The following is a 25,010-nucleotide window of genomic DNA, read 5'->3' as shown; positions in this document are numbered from 1 at the left end:
TCCATGACTATAGTAAAGGTCAGGGAGTTGTGATCACTATCACCGAAATTCTCTCCCACCGAGAGATCTGCCACCTGGCCTGGTTCGTTGCCAAGCACCAAATCCAACATATCCTCCCCTCTAGTCGGCTTATCTACATATTGAGTCAGGAAACCTTCCTGGACACACCTGACAAAAACTGCTCCATCCAAACTATTTGCACTAAGGAGGTTCCAATGAATATTAGGGAAGTTGAAGTCACCCATGACAACAACCCTGTTACTTCTGCACCTTTCCAAAATCTGCCTCCCAATCTGTTCCTCCGTGTCTCTGTTGCTATTGGGGGGTCTATAGAAAACTCCCAATAAAGTGACTGTTCCTTTCCTGTTTCTGACTTCCACCCATAATGACTCAGTAGACAAACCCTCCTCGAGGACCTCCCTTTCTGCAGCTGTCATACTATCCCTGACTAACAATGCCACTCCCCCACCTCTTTTACCTCCCTCCCTATTCCTTTTGAAACATCTAAACCCCGGAACATCCAACATCCATTCCTGCCCCTGTGATCTCCAACTGTCCGTAATGGCCACAACATCGTAGCTCGAAGTACTGATCCAGGCTCTAAGTTCATCACCCTTATTCCTGACACTTCTTGCATTAAAATAGATACACTTCAACCCATCATACTGGCTGAAACTTTGCCCTGTCAACTATCTAACCTTTCTCACAGACTCTCTGCACTCTGTATCTGCCTGTTCAACAGCTATCCCATCCACTTATCCATAGCTCCGGTTCCCATCCCCCTGCCAAACTAGTTTAAACCCTCCCGAAGAGCTCCAGCAAACCTCCCGCCCAGGATATTGGTGCCCCTCCAGTTCAGATGCAACCCGTCCTTCTTGTACAGGTCCCACCTTCCCCAGAAGGTATCCCAATGATCCACATAACTGAAGCACTCCCTCCTACACCAGCTCTGCAGCCACGTGTTCAGCTGCACTCGCTGTCTGTTTCTAGCCTCACTAGCACGTGGCGCCGGTATCAATCCTGAGATTACTACTCTGCTCATCCTGCCTTTTAGCTTCCAACCTAACTCCCTATATTCGCTTTTCAGGTCCTCATCCCTTTTCCTAGCTATGTCATTGGTACCGATATGTACCACTGCTTCTGGTTGCTCCCCCTTCCCCTTAAGAATCCTGTAGACTCGATCTGAGACATCCCTGACCCGGGCACCCGGGAGGCAACATACCATTCGGGAGTCTCGTTCGCGACCACAGAATGTCCTGTCTGTTCCTCTAACCATTGAATCTCCTATCACTATCGCTCTCCTATTCTCCACCCTTCCCTTCTGAGCCACAGAGCCAGGCTCAGTGCCAGAGACCTGGCCGCTGTGGCTTTCCGCTGGTAGGTCCCTCCCCCAACCGTATCCAAAACAGAATACTTATTATTGAGGGGAACGGCCACAGGGGTTCCCTGCACTGTGTGCCTATTCCCTTTCCCTCCCCTGACGGTCACCCAGCTACCTTTATCCTGTGACTTAGGTGTCAGTACTTCCCTATAACTGCTCTCCATCATCCCCTCTGCCTCCCGCATGATCCAAAGTTCATCCACCTCCAGTTCCCTCACGCGGTCTGTGAGGAGCTGGAGTTGGGTGCACTTCTCACAGGTGAAGTCAGCAGGGACACAAGTGGTGACCCTTACCTCCCACATCCTGCAAGAGGAGCATGCAACTGCCCTAGCTTCCATCCCCTCTGCTCTAAATTGACAACAGAGAATAAAAAAATATAAAGGAAAACCTTACCTTACCAAACCCTCCACACAAGAGTCCTTTTTTTTTGGTTGGAGGAGGAGGATGGGTGGGAGACACTACACGTGTAGTGTTTCGGGTTTAGCCACTGCCCGAATATATAAGTTCACTTACCCTGCAGTCCCCGTGTCCGCGTCGGCCGAATCGGCAGGTGAATCGCCACTTTATAGTAAAACTTACCTTCCCGGCTGCCCCCTGGCTCGCACTATCCTCTGCAGCCTGCAGCAGAGGGCGCAGTGGAAGTTTATTAACACAAATATTTCACCAGCACAATATTTACTGCTATCCACAATCACACCACGCTTCATCTTAACACGTTTTAATCTTAATTTACATCAACTTCTTGCTTCCAATAAACACTTCAATTTGGAACACAGCTTCCAAATCACCTTTATTCACAAACCCGAACACAAGCTGCAAATGCTGCAAACACACACCAGCCCAGACTTTCCCCTTTCTGTCAACCCATTCCTGCATCACTGCCTCTCCAACAGTTGTTGCTAGAATCATACAATCAGAGAATGGCTAAAGCACAGAAGGAGGCCAATCGGCCTGTCTACCCCGTGCTGGCTCTCTGTGAGAGCAACTCACCTCGTCTCACTCCCCAGTCAGTTCAATTTTGGTGGTGGGAAAACTTCTCAAAAGGATAATTCGGGACAAAATTAATAGTCCCATGGACAAATGTGGGTTAATTCAAGAAAGCCAGCATGGGTTTCTTAAGGGAAAATCATGTTTAACTGTCCAGCAGGAGATTTTTGATGAGGTAACAGAGAGGGTTGATGAGGGCAATGCTGTTGATGTGGTGTACCTGGACTTTCAAAAGGTCTGGCATCATCTGAAAGGTCACTGACCTGAAACATTAACTCTGCTTCTCTCTCCACAGATGCTGCCAGACCTGCTGAGTATTTCCAGCACTTTTTGTTTATATTTCGGATTTCTAGCATCTGCAATATTTTGTTTTTATTGACTTTCAAAGGGAGTTTGATAAAGTGCAACACAAGAGACTTGTGAGCAAAGTTATAACTCATGGAATAAAAGGGACAGTAGTAACATGGATATGGAATTGGCTGAGTGACAGGAAACAAAGTGTAGTGATCAATGGATGTTCTTCAGGCTATAGGAAGGTTTGCAGTGGAGTTCCCCAGGTGTTAGTGTTGGGACCCTTGCCTTTCCTGATATATATTAATGACCTAGACCTTGGTGTACAGGGCAGAATTTCAAAGTTTTTGGATGATACGAAAATTGGAAGCATTGTGAACTGTAAGGATGATAGTGTAGAACTTCAAAAGGACATAGACAAGTTGGTGGAATGGGAGGACAGATGACAGGTGAAGTTCAATGCAGAGAAATGTGAATTGATTCATTTTGGTAGGAAAAACATGGAGCGACAATATAGAATAAAGGGTACAATTCTAAAGGGGGTGCAGGAGCAGAGGGACCTGGGGGTATAAGTCATTGGTTGAGAGAGCGGTTAATAAAGCAGACAGTATCCTCGGCTTTAGTAATAGAGGCATAGAGTACAAGAACAAGGAGGTCATGTGTGAACTTGTATAAGACACTAGCCTCAGCTGAAGTACTGAGTCCAGTTCTGGACGCACACATTAGGGAAGATGTGAAGGCATTGGAGAGATTATGGAAAAGCTTCATGAGAATGGTTCCAGGGATGAGGAACTTCAGTTATGAAGATAGATTGGAGAAGTTAGGACTGTTTTCTTTGGAGAAAAGAAGGCTAAGAGGAGATTTCATAGTGGTATTCAAAATGATGAGGGGTGTGGACAGAGTAGATAGGGAGAAACTGTTCCCACTTGTGAAAGGATCGAGAACGTGAGGGCACAGATTTAAAGTAATTGGTAAAAGAAGCAAAAGCGACATGGGGCAAAACTTCTTCACACAGCGAGTGGTTAAAGTATGAACTGCCTGAGAATGTGATGGAGGCAGGTTCAATTGAAGCATTCAAAGGGGAATTAGACTGTTATCTGAAAAGGAAGAATGTGCAGGATTATGGGGAGAAGACGGGGAAGTGACATGAGGTGAATTGCTCATTTGGAGAGTCAGTGCAGACACGATGGGCCAAATGGCCTCCTTCTGGGCAGTAACAATTCTGTGATTCAGTGATTCCAATATTCAAGTCATTTATATATATGGTGGTCCTGACACTGACCCTTGTGGACATCACTGTCCACCATCTTCCATTCTGAAAAACAACCAAATATCACAACTCACTTTTTTTGATATTTCATCCATTTTTTAATCTGAGCAGATACTGACCCTCCTATTCCAGGAGCCTCAGTTTTGTTACCCAGCCTTTTATGTGACAGTTTGTCAAACGCTTTCTTAAAATCCATGCAGACAACATCCATTGCTTTCCCTTCATCAACCTTTTCTGTTACTTCATCAAAAAAATCAGTTATTTATCAACAGATGCAGCACTGAAACAGGCCCTTCGGCCCATCATGTCTGTGCCAGCCAACAACCATCCATTTATATAAATCCCATATTCCCTATCACATCCCCACCATTCTTCTAAAAGCAACCTAAACTAGGGGCAATTTACAATGGCCAATTTACCAATCAATCTGCAAGTCCTTTGGCTGTGGGAGGAAACTGGAGCTCCCGGCGGAAACCCACGCAGTCACAGGGAGAACTCAAACTGCGCACAGACATGACCCAGAACTGAACACGAGTCGCTGGAGCTGTGAGGCTGCAGTGCTAACCACTGATCGCCCAAAATGACCATAGCAGGACTCGAACCTACAATCTTCTAACAATCTCGTCAATTACACCGAAGTCTGACGCCTTATCCGTTAGGGCACACAGCCAGTAATGACGAAGTGAGAAGGTGCTGAACCTCTCAGTTTTCGGTCTACCCAAACCAAGTTCAAGACCTGAATAATGAACAGATTGCCTCATTAGTTCTGTGAATAATGCAATAATTTAATAGACAAAGTTTTGAAACATTCCTGCCCATAAGTCTTGATAACAGAGAGTGTGTGGATCTCCTGACTCAGAATGTTTAATGGATACAGTCCTCAGATCCGACAAGGAACCCCTGAGCATCCACAGTGAAGACAGTGTGGATGAGGAAATGTAAGAGCAGGGAGCTGAAACTCAGGGACGGCTGAGCTCTCCTGTCATTGAGCTTGTGTGTCTGCTCTGCTCGCCGCACTTCCGGCTCTACTTTGTTTCCAATGAAAAGATGAAAAGGGCCGTTCGGTTTTCCTCTCACTGAGAGCGTGTTTCACTCGGGTTAATATAACCCGGGACTTTTGCTGCTGAAATGAATTCTGCAAGGTCCCAGCAAATACACCGGCTCCCTCCTTTCTCCCCTCTTTCTATCGGATTGTTTTACCAGGAGGGGCTCAATAATAGCAAACCCCCTGCAGGGAATGACCGCAAATTGAGCATCTAAATGGGGCAAGTGGGCAGCTTTCTGGGTTCTAGGTTCCCCCAACCCCGCCCCTCCCTCCCTCCAGTCCAAGCCCCTCTTCACTTTCTTTGGGACTTTAATGAGGGTGAAATGGGGAAAGTTCCCATTGATGTTTCAATGCTGAATTGCTGCAAAGACCTGCGCACGCGCGACATAGCCCCGCCCCCAGTAGGACGTCACAATGAGGAGTAGAGCGCATGCACAGCCTTTCCCCAACCCAGTCTGTGAGGCCATTCACTCAATGAGGGGAAGATGCTTTAAATCAGCTGCTAATGGAGACTTCCCGGGCCCGGGGGAAGGGAACAAACAGCATCTGCTTCCAGCAGCCACTGCTTTGGGAGCGTGTCCGCAGATGTGCTCAGAGATTAGCATTGAGTGGCGGGAAGTTGAAGGGGATGTCGGGGAGTGTTTGTCACAGACACTGTGGAGCAGGAGCTGCTCCCGGAACATGGAGTGAGCCGGGGACACGGGGAAGGGAGAGTTCATTCTCGGACAGTGTCTGTACAGGCTCAGGGAGACACAATGGGAAGAAATCACTATTGAAAATCACTGACAATTTCACCACCCAAAGGAGAGGGAATTTTCCTGCTTTAGTCCCAGTCTCTCACTGTTTGTTGGATCGTGAACAGTGGGGGGAAAATAGCCGCAAAATAACGATGTGGACAATTAGACAAAGAACATGTATTGCAGACACCAGGTGAGAAGTGTGAAAGGCACATTTGAAATAGTGGCTGCTTGTTTTCCGTTGAAATAGAAATGTGACTGTGTAAAGGTCACTGCTCTATCGGGCAGTCCCAGTCATTGAGCAGTGCAGGGCTTGTGTTGTTTCTGAATGTTACAAACTTGTTGTAAAACCACTGCAAACACCTGGTAAACAGAAGCTGAATGCTGCAGTACTGCAGTGGAGTCAGGCACTGACACTGTTGGTGTTCCTGGTTTTCGTTTCGCGATTGTTCATAATGATTATTATTGGGACGATTACATTGATCGCTTTTGTATCTTCTACCTCACCAGTTCTTTCATTCCTGCAGGAAAATACATGAAGGAACCTGACTGGATGTGGTGATTCTTGAACACAAAGAAAAATGCAGTGATCTCGTTCCAACACACAGTCGGTACAGGATCACTCCCAAAGCACAGAGATACTGCCAGCTCATCAGTTCCACTGGAACAAACAAAAGAAGTAGTCAGACAGACACTGATCCCAAAGTCGAGAGACACATTTTCAATCCAACAGTCAAACAACAGCAGGAGAGACAGAAGTTGTTTCCATTTCACTCCAATTCAGTACAACTGACAGGTTGATACATCGATCGCAGTCCAAAAACAAACCCACTATCAGATCTCAATAAACTCTATCACCATGGTTACATTTTAAATATAAAACTCGAAACAGAACAGACAAAATTTACCTGATTGAATCGTACAGAATGAATGCAAAGAGGATTCAAAGGGGATTTGGACAGGGTAAGTGAATGGGCAAGAACATGGCAGATGGAATATAATGTGAATAAGTGTGAAGTTCTCCACTTTGGTAGAATAGACAGAAAGACAGAGTATTTCTTCAATGGTGAGAGGTTGGGAAGTGTTGATGTCCAAAGGGACCTGCGTGTCCTTGTTCATGAGACACTAAAAGCTGGTGTGCAGGTGCAGCAAGCAATTCGGAAGGCAAATGGTATGTTGTCTTCATTTACAGGGGATTTGAGTACATGGTTAAACATGTATTGCTTCAATTGTATGAAGTCTAGCTGAGACTGCACCTGGAGTATTCTGAACTATTTTGCTTTCCTTATTGAAGGAAGGCTAGACTTGTCACAGAGGGAGTGCAACAGAGATTCACCAGACTAATCCCGTGGGATGGTGGGATTGTCTTATGATGAGAGACTGCAGAAACTGGGCCGAAATTCTCTGGAGTTTCGAAGAATGAAAGGTGATCTCATTGAAACTTACAAAATTCTTACAGGGTGTGACAGGGTAGATATGGATAGGATGTTTCCTCTGTCTAGTGAGTGTAGAACAAGGGGACACAGTCTCAGAATAAGGACAGTCCATTTGAGACTGAGATGAGCAGGAATTTCTTTACTCAGAGGGTGAGAAATCTGTGGAATTCTTCATCCCAGAGGGCAGTGGAAGATCAATCATTGAACATATTCAAGACAGAAATCGATAGATTTCTAAATACTAACGGGATCAAGGGATATGGAGATAGCAGGGAAAAATGGCGTAGAGGGAGATGATCAGTCACGATCTGTTTGAATGTTGGAGTAGGCTTGATGGGCTGAATGGCCTAATGCCCCTATTTCCTATCATCCTTTCAATCCCAATAATGTCCATCAGAACGTTAGACCAAGTTATGCATTACATACCAGTTCAAAAATCCCACAGAGATTAAGACTGAAAGATACAGTATCAATTCCATTACTACAAAATGAAGGACTTGGAGCTTGCAGACCAGCCCATGTATAAGATTGAAAGTTATATTTTCATTCACAATCCTTTTCACAGAGCTAAATATCAAATACAAATCTACAACTTGTACAGGACTACCAAATAAAACCTACAACTGTAAAATACAGTTAATCCATATTTTAAATTAAACACAAGGCAAATAAATATTGATACATCAAGAGAGCTGGAAACAGTGAGAGCAGAGTGGAGCATAAAGAGCCCAGGAGAGGGAGCAAGAGTTCACTCGGAGAGCAGGGAACAGCGAGAGCAGGCGTCAAAAAAGGCAAAGGAATCCACAATTAATGGGAGAACACTGAATGGTGTAGAGGAAGTGAGGGATGTTGGAGTGAATGTCCACAGATTCCTGAAGTAGCAGGACTGGTCAATAAGGTGGTTCAGCAGGTTTATGGAATCCTTTCCTTTATTAACTGAAGTATAGAATATAAGGGTGACCTGGGTGTCCATGTCAATAAGTCACTGACAGCTAACATGCAGGTGCATCAAGCAATTAGGAAGGCTAATAGTATGTTAGCCTTTATCACAAGAGGATTTGAGTACAGGAGTAGTGAATTCTTGCTTCAATTGTATAGAACCCTGGTTAGACCGCACTTGGAGTACTGTGTACAGTTTTGGTCTCCTTACCTTCGGCAGGATATTATTGCCGTGGAGGGAGTTCAACGAAGGTGCATCAGACTTGTTCCTGGGATGGTGGGACTGTTCTATGAAGAGAGATTGGGGAAACTGGGGCTGTATTCTCTAGAGTTTTGAAGAATGAGAGGTGATCCCATTGAAACCCACAAAATACTTAAAGGACAGTCGGGGTAGATGCAGCTAAGATGTTTCCCCTGGTTGGGGAGTCGAAAACCAGTGGTCACAATTTCAAAATAAGGGGCAAGCCACTTAGGACAGAGATGAGGAGAAATGTTGTTACTCAGAGGGTTGTGAATCTTTGGAATTCTTTACCCCAGAGGGCTGTGGAAGCTCAGTCATTGAGTATGTTTAAAGCAGAGATTGACAGATTTGTAAATACAAATGACATAAGGGAATATGAGGAAAGTGTGGGGAAAAGGGCATTGAAGTGGATGATCAGCCATGATCATATTGAATGGCGGGGCAGGCTCGATGGGCTGAATGGCCGACCCCTGCTCCTATGTTTCGATGTTCCTAATTCCACATGATCGGCGAGACACAGCCTCAGGCCGACTTGTCGGGTGTTGTTAACAGATATCACTGCTTCTGATCTTCACCAGAACAGAGAGTGAGATGTAACATTGATCATCAAACAGGTTGTGAGAGAATACAGCAGAATAAAACACATGGAGAGACACTGTGGAATAACAAATAGATTGATTGGAATGTTGAATTTTGATTGGAATGGATAAAACACCAGAAACAGCAGATTAAATTGGGATTCCCATCATTATATTGATCTGAGACAGAAAAGAGAAACTAATGGGAAGAAGGGAGAATGGAACTGTTCAGTTTTTTTGAGTTTTTCACTCACCCATGAAAGCTGATTAAAAAAAGATGCAAATAACAGAGAATTTCACCAAAAAGGGAGATTAAATGCTGCCGAAACCTTGGATCGAAGGATGCCCCAACAGATCACCTGTTTAACTGTCTCCTCACTGGGGGATTTCAATCAGTGAGCAATATTATTCTCTACCTTTTTTTTGTTAAATGAACCCAGAACTGTCACTTGGAGTTAATATCTGCATTCCGACCCCTGAATATTTTCTGGACACATTTCCTGCTGAAAGAACTAAGAATTCTTTTCTAATTTACACAATACTATATACACATTCATCAAACCTCTTAAGCTAGCATCCTTGGTGCTGCTCTCTCTTCTCCCAAACCTCATCTCATGTGACTGTTCCATCATCACTCTGACAGTGGGAGAGGTTGATCCCACTATCTTCAGCATTAACCCTTTACATCCTTATACTACACTGTCTGTCCAAACAAATGGGTGGAGGGAACTTCCTTCATTTATTCAAACACCAACAGCTGCCACTTTAAAATCAACTCAAAGCCATCACAGAGAGAGCGAGAGAGAGAGAGTGTCAGAGAACTTTCTGCATCCAGTCCTGACCCTGTCACACTCAGCAGCTGCTCACCCAGACCCCACTCTCATCAACACTGAACATTATTACAGAGACCCTTCAAATAATGTTTATAAAAGGCGGAAAAATTCAAAGTTCATCGCAGCCGGATTGAATGGAACAAAGTTTAATATCTTCTCACCGTCTCTCAATACCCACGAGACATAGGTTTTCTAATTTGGTCCCTTTGATTTTTCTTGTTCCTGATTGACAAATATTCCAAACCTCGGATCAACCCTCCTGCTTGCGTCATGTCCCAGTCTCGGTTGAAAGCAACACATAACGAGACATACACTCTGAAACATACAACGCGGTCACACTTTCCTTCAGTGAGATTAATGTCGAGCTGTTTTCCAGATTGAATGTAACTGTGAACAAATTTGTATCAAAGAAGTTGCCTTTGGCGTATCAGCACTGAATTTCTGGACAAGGAGGAACAGCCATTCCCATCTCACATCCTTCACAAAGGCTGTTTTCTCCTGTGACTGAAATTCATCATGTAATTTGAATTCCAAGCTCAAGTTCACAAAACAGAGATGTAAATGATTGATAAGGAAACTTCGAAAGCATATCACAAATGTGAAATAAGGCTCGGCTGGGAGTTGAACCCAGGCTCTTCTGTTTACGAGACAGGTGCTTTAACCAACTAAGCTGCAGAGTCAGATCACAAATGTTTGTGCAGTTGAAATCAGAGGAGGATCTGTTTATTCTCATCACACTTCTCCACTGGTCACAACATATTTTAACTTTTCCTACTTACTGATACAGTCATATACTCTATTTTCCCCAAAACTGAGAATGGAGGTGGAGGGGCGACATGATAGAGGTTGACAAAGTTATGAGTGGCAGAGACAGAGTAGATAGTCAGAAGCTTTTTCACAGGGTGGCAGAGTCAGTTACGAGGGGACATAGGTTTAAGGCGAGAGGGGCAAAGTTTAGAGGGGATGTGCGAGGCAAGTTCTTTACACAGAGGGTGGTGAGTGCCTGGAACTTGCTGCCGGGGAAGGTGGTGGAAGCAGGGAAGATAGCGACGTTTTAGAGGCATCTTGACAAAGACATGAATAGGATGAGAAGAGAGGGATACGGTCCCCTGAAGTGCAGAAGATTTTAGTTTAGACAGGCATCAAGATCGGCGCGGGCTTGGAGGGCCGAATGGCCTGTTCCTGTGCTGTACCGTTCTTCGTTCTTTGTTTATAGATGTGGTCACCCCACAGCGTAAGAGTATGCAGGGAAAGAGGGAATGGGTGACCACCAGGCAGTCAAAAAGAATCAGGCAGGTAGTGCAGGACACCCCAAGTGCGTCTCCCTCTCCAGCAGGTATTCAGTTCTGAATACAGAGGACAATGATGCTTCACCTGGGGAGTGCAGCCGGAGCCAAGTCCATGACACCATGGGTGACTCAGCTGCAAAGGGGAGTACAGGGAAGACTGGAAAAGCCATAGTGATAGGTGATTCAATCGGCAAGAGAACAATCAGGTGTTTCTATGGCCACAGACGTGAATCCAGGAATGGAGTGTTGGCTCCCTGGTGCCAGGGTCAAGGATGTCATTGAGCAGTTACAGAGCACCCTGAAGGGGGAGGGTGAACAGCCAGCAGTGGTAGTCCACATCAGAACCAACAACATAGGTAGATATAAGGATGTTGTGCTGCAGTCAGAACTTAGGGAGTGAGGTAAGAAATTAGCAAGCAGGAAATCAAAAGTAATAATCTCCGGATTACTCCCAGTGCCACATGCAAGTGAGTACAGGAATAGATGGATAAGACAGATGAATGTACAGGAATAGATGGATAAGACAGATGAACGTGTGGCTGGAAAGATGGTGCAGGAGGCAGGACTTTAGATTTTTGGGACAGGTTGGACGGGTTGCACCTGAACCGAGCCAGGATGGAGTTCCTTGCAGGATGTTTTGCTAGTGCTGTTGGGAAGGGTTTAAACTAGTTTGGCAGGGAGATGGGGACTGGAAGGTAGAGTCAGATGGGACAAAATCAGAAATAAAAATGGAAGGCAGAAAATTAATGGAGTCTGGAAGAGAGAGGAAACACTGATTAGAAAATTCAAAACAAAAAACGTTGGCAGTGCTCAAGGATATCTAAATCAATGCAAGGAGTATAGCAAATGAAGCAGATGAGCTCAGGGCACAGTTAGACACATGGCAGTATGATATCACAGCTATTACAGAAACATAGCTAAAGGAGGGACAGGCATGGCAGCTCAATCTTCCTGGTTACAGGGTTTTCAGACGTGAGAGGGAAGGGGATAAAAAATTAGGGGGAGTGGCAATTGTGGCCAAAGAAACTATTAAGGCTGTGAGGAGGGATGATATGTTGGAAGGTTTATCAAATGAGACCGTATAGATTGAGCTGAGGAACAAAAAAGAGGCAATCACACTGCTGGTAGTGTACTATAGACCCCTAAACAGTTAGAAGGAGATCGAAGAGCAGATATGTATGCAAATATCTGAGAAGTGCAAGAACAATAGGGCAGTAAGAGAGGGGGATTTGTACCACCCAAACATTAACCGGGATACTTTTTGTGTAGAGGGAATTGAGGGAGCAGAATTCTTGAGGTGCATTCAGGAGTACTTTTTTAGCCAATATGTGGCAAGTCCAACAAGAGAGGGTGAAGTTTTAGACTTAGTTTTAGGAAATGAAGAGGGGCAGGTGGAAGGAGCGGCAGTGGGAGAGCATTTTGGTGGTAGTGATCATAATTCAGTCAGTTTTAATATAATTATGGAAAGGACAAGGACAGAACAGGAGTTAGAGTTTTCAATTGGGGCAAGACCAACTTTACTAAGCTGAAGAGTGATTTACCGAAAGTGGACTGGAAACAGGTACTTGAAGGTAAATCAGTGTCAGAGCAGTGGGAAGAATTCAAAGGGGAGATTCCAGGAGTTCAGAGTCAACATGTTCCCACAAAGAAAAAGGGTGGGAAGGCCAAAACTAGAGCCCCATGCATGTCAAGGAGTTTACGGGTATAATAAGGTAGTAAAGGAAAGTTTATGCCCAACACAGAGAACTGAATACTACAGAAAGCCGAGAGGAGTATAGAATGTGGAGGGGGGAAATCAACATTGAAATTAGGAAAGTTAAGCGAGAGCACTAAAGAATATTAGCAATCAAAATCATGGTGAACCCAAGGATGTTTTATCAATACATTGAGAGTAAAAGGATAAATAAGGAAAGAATAGGGCACAGAAAAGACCAAAAAGGTAACCTATGTGTAGAGCAGAAGATGCTGGCATTGTTCTGAATAAATACTTTGCATCTGTCATCACAAAAGAGGGGTAAGATGCATATATTGTAGATAAGGAAGAGGGGTGTGAAGTATGGATGTGATCCATACAGAGGGAGAGAGGACATATTAATGGGATTAGTGTATATGAAAGTTGATAAATCACGAGCGCCGGATGGAATGCACCTCAGGCTGTTAAAAAGAAGCAAGAGAGGAAATAGCAGAAGAGCTGATCATCATTTTCCAGACCTCACTGGATACAGGTGTGGTGATGGAGGATTGGAGGACTGCTAACGTTGTACCTTTGTTTAAAAAGGGAGTGAGGGAGACCAAATAATTACAGGACAGTCAGTCTAACATTAGTAGTGGGCAAATTATTGGAATCTATTCTGAGAGACAGGATAAAATGTTACTTCGAAAGGCACAGATTAATCAAGGATAGTCAGCATGGATTTGTTAAGGGAAGATCTTGTCTCACCAACTTGATCGAAATTTTGAAGAATTAAGAAGGAAGATAGATGAGGGTAGTGCAGTTGATGTAGTCTACATGGATGTAAATGTAGGGGGTATGAGTTTGCAGATGACACAAAGATTGGCTGTGTGGTAAATAGCAAGGAGGATAGCTGTAGGCTGCAGGAAGATCTTCATGGTCTGGTCAGATGGACAGAAAAATGGCAAATGGAATTCAATTCAGAAGTGTGAGTTGATGCACTTGGGGAGGTTGAACAAGGCAAAGGAATACACAATTAATTGGAGAAGACTGAGAGGTGTAGAGGATGTGAGGGACCTTGGAGTAAATGTCCACAGATCCCTGAAGGTAGCAGGACAGGTCGTTAAGGTGGTAAGAAGGCATATGGAATTATTTCCTTTATTAGCCGAGGTATAGATTTAAGAGCAGGGAGGTTATGCTGGAACTGTATAAATAATTAGTCAGGCCACAACGAATACTGTATGCAGTTCTGATCACCTTATTACAGAAAGGATGTAATTGCACTAGAGAGAGTACAGAGGAGATTCACGAGGATGTTGCCGGGATTGGAAAAATGCAGCTATGAGGAAAGACTGGATAGGCTGGGGCTGTTCTCCTTGGCACAGAGAAGGATGAGGGGAAAACTTATTGAGACATACAAAATTTTGAGGTGCCTGGATAGAGTTGAAGTGAAGGGCCTATTTACCTTAGCAGAGAGGTCTGTGACTGGGGGTAAACAGATTTAAAGTGATTCGTAGAAAGATTACGGGGGAGATAAGGAAACGTTTTTTTTTCAGCCAGAGGGTGGTGGGGGTCTGGAACTCACTGCCTCAATTCATTCAAAAGAAGTCTGGATATACACTTCAAGTGCTGTAATCTGCAGGTCCACAGACCAAATGCTGGAAGGTGGAATTAGAATGGGTGGAAAGTTTTTCATCTGGCACAGACACGGGGTGGGCCAAGTGGCCTCTTTCTGTGCCTTCAACTTTCTTTGATTCTATGATACTATAATTACCCAGCTGTTGTCATGGAATTTGAACTTGTTTCTCTGGACCATTAGTGGAGACTTCATGATTACTCGTCCTGTAATGTCACCACAAAACCACCATACCGCTGTACGAGATTTTTTACTGGTTTGTTCTGTGGATTTCAATCTACACAAATGGAATTGATAATCTATTTCACACTGATAATGTTTGAGATGTTTTTGGCTGGTAAATAATGTGTATCTCAGTCGACTGTATTTTTAAATTCCGCAGTCTGGGTGAGTTCAGGCATCTAATTTACATCACAGTTTGCACTTTCTATCAGCATTACTTAATCTAATACTGTTTTATTTTTGGACTGGCAATGTTTAGATCAACCTCCACTCATGGAATTGATACTGTATTTCAGTTTGATATTGGATGAGTTTTTAGAATGGTATATAATATTTAGATCAATCTGCACTCATGGAATTGATTCTGTATCTTTCCATTTCACAGTGTGGGTGAGTTCTGAACTGGTATCTAATTTGTGTCTCAGGTTACAATATCTTTCAGCACCTTTGAAACTTTCTCTGCCATTCAATCAATACTGTGTGCCAATTCTATCTGATATTTAATTGATAGCTAAGTCTGCATTATATTTAGATTGACACATTGTATTTCAATCTGTTAATGAGGGTGACTTTGACCTGGGATTGAGGTATCTGACTGTCAATGGGACTGAATTGGGGTGAAATGGAAACAACTTATTTCTCTCCTGCTTTGTTTGATTGTTGGATTGAAAATGTGTCTCTGGAACTCGGGATCATTGTGGGCCTGACTACTTCTGCAGTCTGAGACTAGGGAACTGATGAACTGTCTATCCCTCTGTACTCTGAGTGATAATGTACCTACTGTGTGTGAGAGGAGCTGGCTGCACTGTTCCTTGTGCCTCGAGTGCAGCAACCATCACATTCATCACAATACCTTCAAGTATTTGCCTGTATGAAGAAAAAATAAGTCTTAACTCAAGAACCGGGGAGGTGCAAAATATCAAAGAGGTGAATTTAACTTCGCAATTAATAATCATTAAAAACACCCACAAATGAAAACCAGTGTCAGTATCAGCCTCCACTGAAGTACTGAAGCTCCCAGCTCCTGCATCACAAGTGTTCTGGGCAGATCCATCCAGACAAAACACTGCACTGGGATCGTCCCAACTGCTCGGTGCTCTACACATATTTCCAGCCATCCTGCCTCATATGCACAAATAAAAAAAAATAAAGCCTCAATTCCTTTCTTCCCATACAGTTGTTCCACCTCCCCTTAAATGCATCGATATTATCGCCTCGACCTCTCCCTGTGGTTGCAAATTCCAGATTCTAACCACTCACTACATAAATACATTTTTCATGAATTCCTCATTGGTTTTATGAATGTCGATTTTATATTTTTGGCTCTTGTTTCAGACACCACCAAAAGAGGAAACATATCTGCATGTATTCTATAGAAGCCCTTCACTATTTCCTCACTTTTTTTCATTTGTTCATGTGATGTAGGCATCACTGGCTATGCCAGCATTTATTGCCCATTCCAAATTGCCCTTGACAAAATGGTGGTGAGCTGCCTTCTTGAGCTGCTGCAGTCCTTGAGATGTAGGAATTCTAACGGTGCTGTTTGGAAGAGAGTTCCAGGATTTTGACCCAGCGACAGTGCAGGAATGGTGATATAGTTCCAAGTCAGGATGGTGTGTGGCTTGGAGGGGAACTTGCAGGTGGTAGTGTTCCCATGCATCTGCTGCCCTTGTCCTTGTTGGTGGTAGAGGTTCCAGGTTTGGAAGGTACTGTCGAACAAGCCTTGGTGTGTTGCTGCAGTGCATCTTTTAGCTGGTACGCACTGCTGCCACTGTCCATCAGTGGTGAATGGAGTGAATATTGAAGGTGGTGGATGTGGGCAATCAAACAGGCTACTTGAGTGTTGTTGGAGCTGCACTCATCCAGGCAAGTGGGCAGTATTCCATCACACTCCTGACTTGTGCCTTGTGAATGGTGGACGGGTGTGGGGAAACAGGAGGTCAGTTACTCGCCGCAGAATTCCTAGCCTCTGACCTTGCTCTTGCAGTTACAGCATTTATATGGCTGGTCCAGTTCAGTTTCTGGTCAATGGTAACCAATGGTCAATGTTAATGGTGGGGGATTCAGTGATGGTAATGCCATTGAACATCAAGGGTAGATGATTAGATTCTCTCTTGTTTGAGATGGTCATTGCCTGGCACTTATCTGATGCCAATGTTACTTGCCACTTCTCAGCCCAAGCCTGGATGTTGTGCAGGTCTTGCTGCATCTGGACATGGGCTGCTTCAGTATCTGAGGAGTCATGAATGGTGCTGAACATTGGGCAATCATCAGAAAACATCCACACTTCTGGCCTTGTGATGGAGGGAAGGTCGTTGATGAAGCTGCTGAAGATGGTTGGGCCTAGAACACGACCCTAAGGAATTCCAGCTGTAATGTCCTGAGACTGAGATGATTGACCTGAACAACCAATAGGTAGGCGGTAGGGAAATATAGGGACAGGTGGAGATGTTTGGTAGGAATATGGGATTCGTGTAGGATTAGTATAAATGGGTGGTTGATGGTCGGCACAGACTCGGTGGGCCGAAGGGCCTGTTTCAGTGCTGTATCTCTAATCTAATCAAACCACAGCCATCTTCCTTAGTGCTAGGTATGACTGCAAACAGCAGAGCATTTTGCCCTGATTTCTATTTGCACTGGTTTTGCTAGGGCTGCCTTGTTGCCATACATGTCAAAGGCTGCCTTGATGTCAAGGGCAGTAACTCTCACCTCACAATGCAATGTTTCTTTAATTCTAAAATAAAAGCAAAAGTCTGCAGATGCTAGAAATATGAAATTTAAAAAAACAAAAGTGCTGGAAATACTCAGCAGTTCAGGCAACATTTGTGGAGGGAGAAACACAATTAACATTTCAGGTCTGTGTCCTTTCATTTTACAATATGTTTTATGTCCTGGTAGATAACAGTGCATTCAGTTTGCAGTAATGGAATTAATACTGTATCCTCCAGTCTGACCACTTGTGAGATTTGTGGAGTGGTGTGTAACATGTAGCTCAGTCTGCAGTCTGGTTACATTATTGAGACTAATTCTGTACTTTACAATCAGGTACTGTCTGTCTGTTCTATCTGACATTGAATTTGTAGTTAAGGCTGCTCTCTGGTGAGAGTGACACAGTGCCTTGCAATCTGATAGTGGGTGTGATTTTGGACTGGGATTGATGTATCTACCTGTCAGTGGGACGGAGTTGGGGTGAAATGGAAACAACTTCAGTCTGTCATGCTCTGTGTGACTGTTGGATTGACTGTTAGTCTCTGGAACTTGGGATCAGTGCCAGTCTGACGAGTACTGCTGGCAGTGATTGTGGAACTGATGTCTCTTTTCTCTCTGAATGATACTGTCCTTACTGTGTATGAGAAGCCGGCTGCACTTCCCCTTGTGCTGAGGCATCATTATATTTATTCTGCTTCCTTCAAGTATTTGCCTGTAGAAAGAAAAAGTATTTATTCTACTTCAGGAAGAGGTGTGGTGGAAGTTACAAGAGAGACCAAAACAATTTTTCAATGAATAATCATTGCGAACAATCATAAAGGAAACCCAGCAATGCAAACAGAGTCAGTGTCTGATTCCATTGCAGACCTGCAGCCCCCAGCTACTGCATAACAGGGGCTTTGGCCGTTTTACAACAATTAAATGACATCCAGACATAATCCGCTGGGACATGAATGGGACTGACCAACGGAGCAGGGACTTTTACACAGGTCAGATTTCCAGTTCCCGCTTTCATGGTCTAACCATGCAGGCGAAACCAAACAGCCGCTGTTTAAAATGTGTCCTTCATACTTCTCACCTGGTGCCTATAATAGATTCTCTTTGTGTAACTCCCCACATTCTGACTGTCCGTTTCTGTTTCCACACTTCACTGTCCAACAACAATACACTGTGGGAACAGGCTGGATCGCTCTCTTTGCGCTGGCACGGACATGTTGGGCCGAATGGCCTCATTCTGCGCCGGAAATTTTCTATGTTTCTGTTTGCTGATTTGTTGCCTAAATCTGCACCTGCGCTCCCCTCCCCAGCACTGCCTGTGAGCGGAAGAAGATGGTTTGAAACAGTCGCGAATGGAGAGATCCCGTTCCCGGGGGAAGGAAGCAAACAGCAGCCTCCTTCCAGCAGCACATCGCTTTGGGAGCGTGTCTGCAGATAGAATCAGAGATCAGCATCGAGTCTGGGGCAAGTTCAGGGGCAGGCGGGGGCTGTTTGTAAGAGGCGGAGTGGAGAATCAACTGGTGCCGGAACATGGAGTGAGTGGGGGAACGGAGAGGCCATTCTCAGGCTGTGTGTCGACGGGGAAAGGAGACAGAATGGGAAGAACTTATTACTGCAGTGCAGTCAAACAATGATAATATTTGTATGACTGGGCTTCCTTTGTGGGGGCTCATTATTATTCGAGAGATTAAATTCATTAAAATCCTGTATCTTCTATCTCACCTGTATTTTAGTTATAAACATACTTTTGTTCAAACAGACAAATAATTGAATGAACCAGAATAAATGTGATGTTTCCTCCACCCAGGTTACAAGGAAGAGTGTCACCAGCTCCTTCTCACACACAGTCCGTACATTATCACTCACAGAGTGCAGAGATACAGACAGGTCATCAGTTCCACAGTCTCAGACAGCAGAAATAGATCCAGAGACACATTTTCAATCCATCAATCAAACAGAACAGGAGAGACAGACGTTGTTTCCATGTCACCCCAACTCAGTACCACTGACAGGTAGATTCATAAATCCCAGTCCAAATTCTCACCCACTATCAAATTATCAGTGTGTCAATCCCACAATGGAGCAACCTCTGCTACAAATTAAATACACATAGAACTGACACATGGTTCCCTTTTCAAAGTTATAGAATTAAGGGCGGTGCAGTGGTTAGCACCGCAGCCTCACAGCTCCAGCGACCCGGGTTCAATTCTGGATACTGCCGGTGTGGAGTTTGCAAGTTCTCCCTTTGTCTGCGTGGGTTTCCTCCAGGTGCTCCGGTTTCCTCCCACATGACCAAAAGATTTACAGGTTGATCGGTAAATTGGCCATTATAAATTGCCCCTAGTATAGGTAGGTGGTAGGGAAATATAGGGACAGGTGGGGATGTGGTAGGAATATGGACTTAGTGTAGGATTAGTATAAATGGGTGGTTGATGGTCGGCACAGACTCGGTGCCCGAAGGGCCTGTTTCAGTGCTGTATCTCTAAACTAAACTAATATAATCTGAGATTAAAGTTAAATACCAGCCCAATATTTACACATGTTATCAGTTTATTATCAGTATTAATTCCCATAATGTGTCCAGACATATACATTAGATACAAGTCCAAATCTCAAGGGCATAATCAGATTGAGAGATTCTGAAATATCGTATAACCTGAGATACAAACTCAGATTCCAGTTTAAAACTCATCCGGATTGTGAAACTAAAAGATACATTATAAATTTGATGAGTTTAGTCTGAGCTACCAATTACATACCAGTCCTAAAACCTCATAGTGTCAGATGGAAGATACTGTACGATTCCAGACTGAGCTCATTTTACACACAAGTCCAAGATTCTCCCTCAGAGTCAGACTGAATGGCATTGATCAAATTTATTAGTACAGCCTGAGTTACACTTGCACATCAATCCTGTATCAGATTGAAAGATACATTATCTTTCGCTATTATGTTCACAGTGACAGATATTTAATACTTGGCAAAACTTCAAGCATATTGTCTGCTTAAAACCAACCACATCTGTGGCCTGTTGCTGTGCTTACATTTTATGCAGAATGAATCCAGACTTGCAAACAGTCCCAGGGACGGAAGGTTATATAATGAATCCCCCACTCACACAGAGTACCAGATACTGACAGATAAAGTGATGCTGATACAAATGCTCAGTGCCAGATGCTGAAAGGTATAGGTTGATTATTGCACTCACTCACAGTACCTCAGCCTGAGTCATCTAAAGCAACCTAACACACAAATAGTAGCACTGAGAGATTGAGAAAGAGTCCAAAACTCACATCGAGTACCAGACACTGACAGATACAAACTGAAAACTACACGCACATGGATATAGGATTGGCTAACTCACAGAAAACAGAGAGTGGGGATAAATGGAGCATTTTCAGATTGGCAAACTGTAACTAATGGAGTGCCACAGGTACAGTGCTGGGGCCTCAACTATTTATGGTCTATATTAATAACTTGCATGAAGGGACCAAGTATATTGTTGCCAAATTTGTAGATGGTACAAAGATCGGTAGGAAAGCAAGTTGTGAGGAGGACACAATGTGTCTGCAAAGAGATATAGATAGGTTAAGTCAGTGGGAAAATATTTGGCAGATGGAGTATACTATGGGAAATGTGAGATTGTCTACTTTGGCAGGTAGAAAAGAAAAACAGAATATTATTTACACAGAGAGAGACTGCAGAATGCTGCTGTACTGAGGGATCTGGGTGTCCAGGTGCATGAATTACAAAAATGTTAGCATGAAGGTATAGCAAGTAATTAGGAAGGCAAATGGAATGTTGGCATTTTTAGCAAGGGGAATGGAGTTTAAAAGTAAGGAAGTTTTGCTATAACTTTACAGGGCATTAGTGACATCCCAACTCCACACAGTTTTGGTCTCCTTACATAAGGAGGAATATACTTGCATTGGAATCAGTTCAAAGAAGGTTCACTCGACTGATTGCTGGGATGTTGGATTGTCTTATGAGAAAATGTTGAGCAGGTTGGGTCTATACTCACTGGAGTTTAGAAGATTGAGTGGTGATCTTATTGAAACCAGGAAGATTCTCAGTGGGCTGGACAGGTAGATGCTGAGAGGACGTTTCTCCTTGTGGGGGATTATAGAATTAGGGGCCAGAGTTTAAGATAAGCAGTCTCTCTTTCAAGAAGGAGATGAGGAGGAATTTCCTCTCTCAGAGGGTTGTTCATCTTTGGAAATCTGCTCTCCAGAGGACTGTGGAGGCTGGGTCATTGAATATATTCAACGCAGCGATAGACAGATTTTTGATCTACAACAGAGTCAATGGTTATGGGGGCAGGCAGGAAAGTGAAGTTAAGGCCACAATCAGAACAGCCATGATCTTATTGAGTGGCAGAGCAGGCTTGATGGGCCAAATGGTCTACTCCTGTCCTATTTCGTATCTTCTTATGTTCTTACACACACACACACACGCACACACACAACCAATGTGTGGCGGATCTAGAATTAATCCCACTTTCATACACAATACCAGTGACTGAAAGGTACAGAATTAATCCCACAGATAGATCAGTACCACCGACAGGTACAGAATGAATCCCATGCTCAGAGTCAGCACCCGGGATAGAAAGATACACGTGATTCCTACCCTCACATAACAATATCAGACTGAGTTACAGAATGATTTACACATTCATACTGGGCACCAATGACTGCGAATTAATTCATCCCACAATCACACACACTACCAAAGGCTGACAGATACAGAATTAATCCCACACTCCTATGTAGTAGCAAAGACTGACACATACAAAATCATTCTCAAATACTCCTACAGTACCTGGCAGATTCAGTGACTGCCAAACTCACACAAATTACCAGAGACTGACAGATAAATAATGAACTCACACACACACTGAGATACTGACAGATATAGCTTGAATTCCACACATACAGAACCACTGAAAGATTCAGACTAAGACCCAAATCACATAACATTCCAGAGACTGACAGAATGAATCAAATACTCACACCCAGTGCCACTGACAGAATGTATTCCACACTCACATACAATACTGAAGACTGACAGATACAGAATGTGACTCACACTTACACAAAGTACCAGCGAGTGACAGGTACAGAATGAATCCCACATTCACACATGACGTTAGAGATGGACAGCCAAAAAACAATAAGACTGCCAGAATAGATAGAATTTACATAAAAATTCTAAAATATGGCAGAGAAGCACTCTTGACACAAATACATGTCTCATTTCCCTCATCTGGAAGGAGGAGAGCATGACAGGGGATCGCCGTGGTGCGGTAATTGTGATCATCTTTTTAAAAAGTTGACAAGACCGACTGTGTTAACGATAGAGGGGTATCCCTGCTGTCCACCACAGGGAGGGTCATCACAAGAGTCCTTCTCAACTGCCTCCTCCCCGTGGCTGAAGAGCTCCTACTGGAATCACAATGTGGATTCTGTCCATCAACAGGCACAGTGAACATAATCTTCAGAGCAAGACAACTTCAAGAAAATGTAGGGAGCAGCAGCAACCTTTATACATATCCTTCTCTGACCTGACAAAGGCCTTCGACTGTACCAACCGAGAGGGATTATGGAATGTCCTCCTCAAACATACTGCACTACTACATGCAAGCTGTAGTCCTTGCCAACGGATCTATCAATGACCCAATCCGAGTGCAAACTACGTCAAGTAAGGCTCTGTCATCGGCACCAATGCTCTTTTCCATCTTCCTTGCCGCAACACTCCACCTCATCTCCTCACACTCAAACACAGTACCTGACAGAGACAGAATGAATCCATACAGCACCAGAGACTGAGAGTTCCCAAATTACATAAAACACTCAAACACAGTAGCCGAGACTAAAAAGGAAATTAATTGCACACTCACATGCAATAGCAGAGACACAACGACACAGAATCAGTCAATAAGTGTCCTCCCAACAACAGCCAGGACATTTCCAGGAAGCTCTCCACAGGGAGCAGCTCTTTCAATAGAAACTGGGGCTGGAGAGAGTCTTTGTGAAATATACTTCCTGATTGCAGTAAGGGGATTTGTGATTGGTTGCAAATATTTAATCTGATTGGATGGCGAAAGAGACCAAATGTCGAATTACAATATTAAATCGTTGGGACGTCATTCCAAATCACCCAATCACAATCTTTACTTCCCCCCATCCCTCATTAGCATAGAGCTGTGGGATTGTCTATTTAATCCGCACTCGGAAGGGGTTTGGTTTATTTCTGTGTCTGAAATTGAAACTAAAGATGGTTGAGGAGAAGAAGAAAGCAGCTGCTAAGAAGGGCGCCAAGAAAACCTTAAATAAACCGTCAGCAAAGGGCGGCAAGAGGCGGAGAAAGTCGAGGAAGGAGAGTTACTCCATCTACATCTACAAAGTGATGAAGCAGGTTCACCCCGACACCGGCATCTCCTCCAAGGCCATGAGCATCATGAACTCGTTTGTGAACGATATTTTCGAGCGCATCGAGGGTGAGGCTTCCCGCCTGGCCCATTACAACAAGCGCAGCACCATCAGCTCCCGGGAGATCCAGACCGCCGTGCGCCTGCTGCTGCCCGGGGACCTGGCCAAGCACGCCGTGTCGGAAGGTACAAAGGCGGTGACCAAGTACACCAGCTCCAAGTAAAACTGCACAATGGACTGAAAAACATCCCAAACACAACGGCTCTTTTAAGAGCCACCCATAATCTCTCTGAAAAAGCTGCATCCGAACATCTCTATGAAATCATTTTAAGACAATGTGTAACATAATAAATGTCCCACTGCTGTGTTTTTGTCTGCTGTCCCATAAACCGAACTCAAACCCATAATCCGCTCATCCGCCTTTACTTTTTTGCTTAAAGCTGTTATTGTGGTTTTGCACAGCCCCTGAATGACCGCATTAACAGCTGCTTTCAGCGGTAAGGGTCAGACCTCAGTCCCTTCACTCTATTCCTGAAATGTGAACTGATTCATCATTTTATTAACAGTAACTCTCCGCAGTGTAACAGCCCGGAATGGGATTATTACACAGCAGACTACGGGCAGTTTGAGGACTCGATCCTGCTTCCTCTTTTCAGAGAAGGACACTGGGCTCTGATTGAAGATAAACTGAATGTTTCCCCTCAGGGAAATGCTGTGAACAGGGATTTAGTACCTCCCGGGACAGTTTGAAAGCAATTGTAGAAAGATCCACAATTTAAATAACATTTTCAACCCACGTCTGTAATTCGTGACAGAAAAAGTTGAATAAAACAAAATAAAGAGAAGGGATTTTAAATATTTGACTAAGGATGACATTTATTTAAATCCGCTCCTTTCTGACAATGAAATTGGCGGTCTTTTTGAAATTAACAAATTTTCTGCTTCTGATGTTTTGGCGGTAAATCCCGCCCACTTCTGTTTGTCAGTGACCTGATTGGTGAAGAAGATAGGCAAATGAGGTCAATTAAGTACCGGCCAATGGGGAGAGTTTTCAGTCGATAAGTAAAGTAAATGCGGCGGAAAATATCCATTCTTTGTGAAAGTCGTTGCGAGATTGTGGAAATGTCTGGAAGAGGAAAGACCAGCGGCAAAGCTCGGGCCAAGGCCAAGTCTCGATCCTACCAGGCTGGACTGTAGTTACCTGTGGGCCGTGTTCACAGGCTCCTGAGAAAGGGCAACTATGCTGAGCGTGTGGGTGCCGGAGCCCCGGTCTATCTGGCTGCTGTGCTTGAGTATCTGACCGCTGAAATCCTCGA

At 44.0% G+C, this 25,010-nt stretch overlaps 1 protein-coding gene across 1 annotated transcript in view; it reads left to right on the top strand.

Annotated features, from left to right (window-relative positions):
• The window catches only part of LOC137364056 (histone H2B 1/2-like), a 29,714-nt gene extending 5,797 nt beyond the window's left edge, over nucleotides 1-23,917 (top strand). Inside the window, exon 2 of the mRNA XM_068027519.1 lies at nucleotides 23,549-23,917. Coding sequence (XP_067883620.1) covers nucleotides 23,549-23,917 — 369 coding nt within the window. The remainder of the gene's footprint in view (nucleotides 1-23,548) is intronic.
• The last annotated feature ends 1,093 nt before the right edge of the window (nucleotides 23,918-25,010 follow it).

This window comes from Heterodontus francisci, unplaced genomic scaffold (assembly GCF_036365525.1).
Source record: "Heterodontus francisci isolate sHetFra1 unplaced genomic scaffold, sHetFra1.hap1 HAP1_SCAFFOLD_99, whole genome shotgun sequence".
In the NCBI taxonomy this organism is placed as follows: Eukaryota; Metazoa; Chordata; class Chondrichthyes; order Heterodontiformes; family Heterodontidae; genus Heterodontus; species Heterodontus francisci.
The sequence above is the reverse complement of the archived record's forward strand: the minus strand, read 5'-3'. Positions and strand labels throughout refer to the sequence as shown.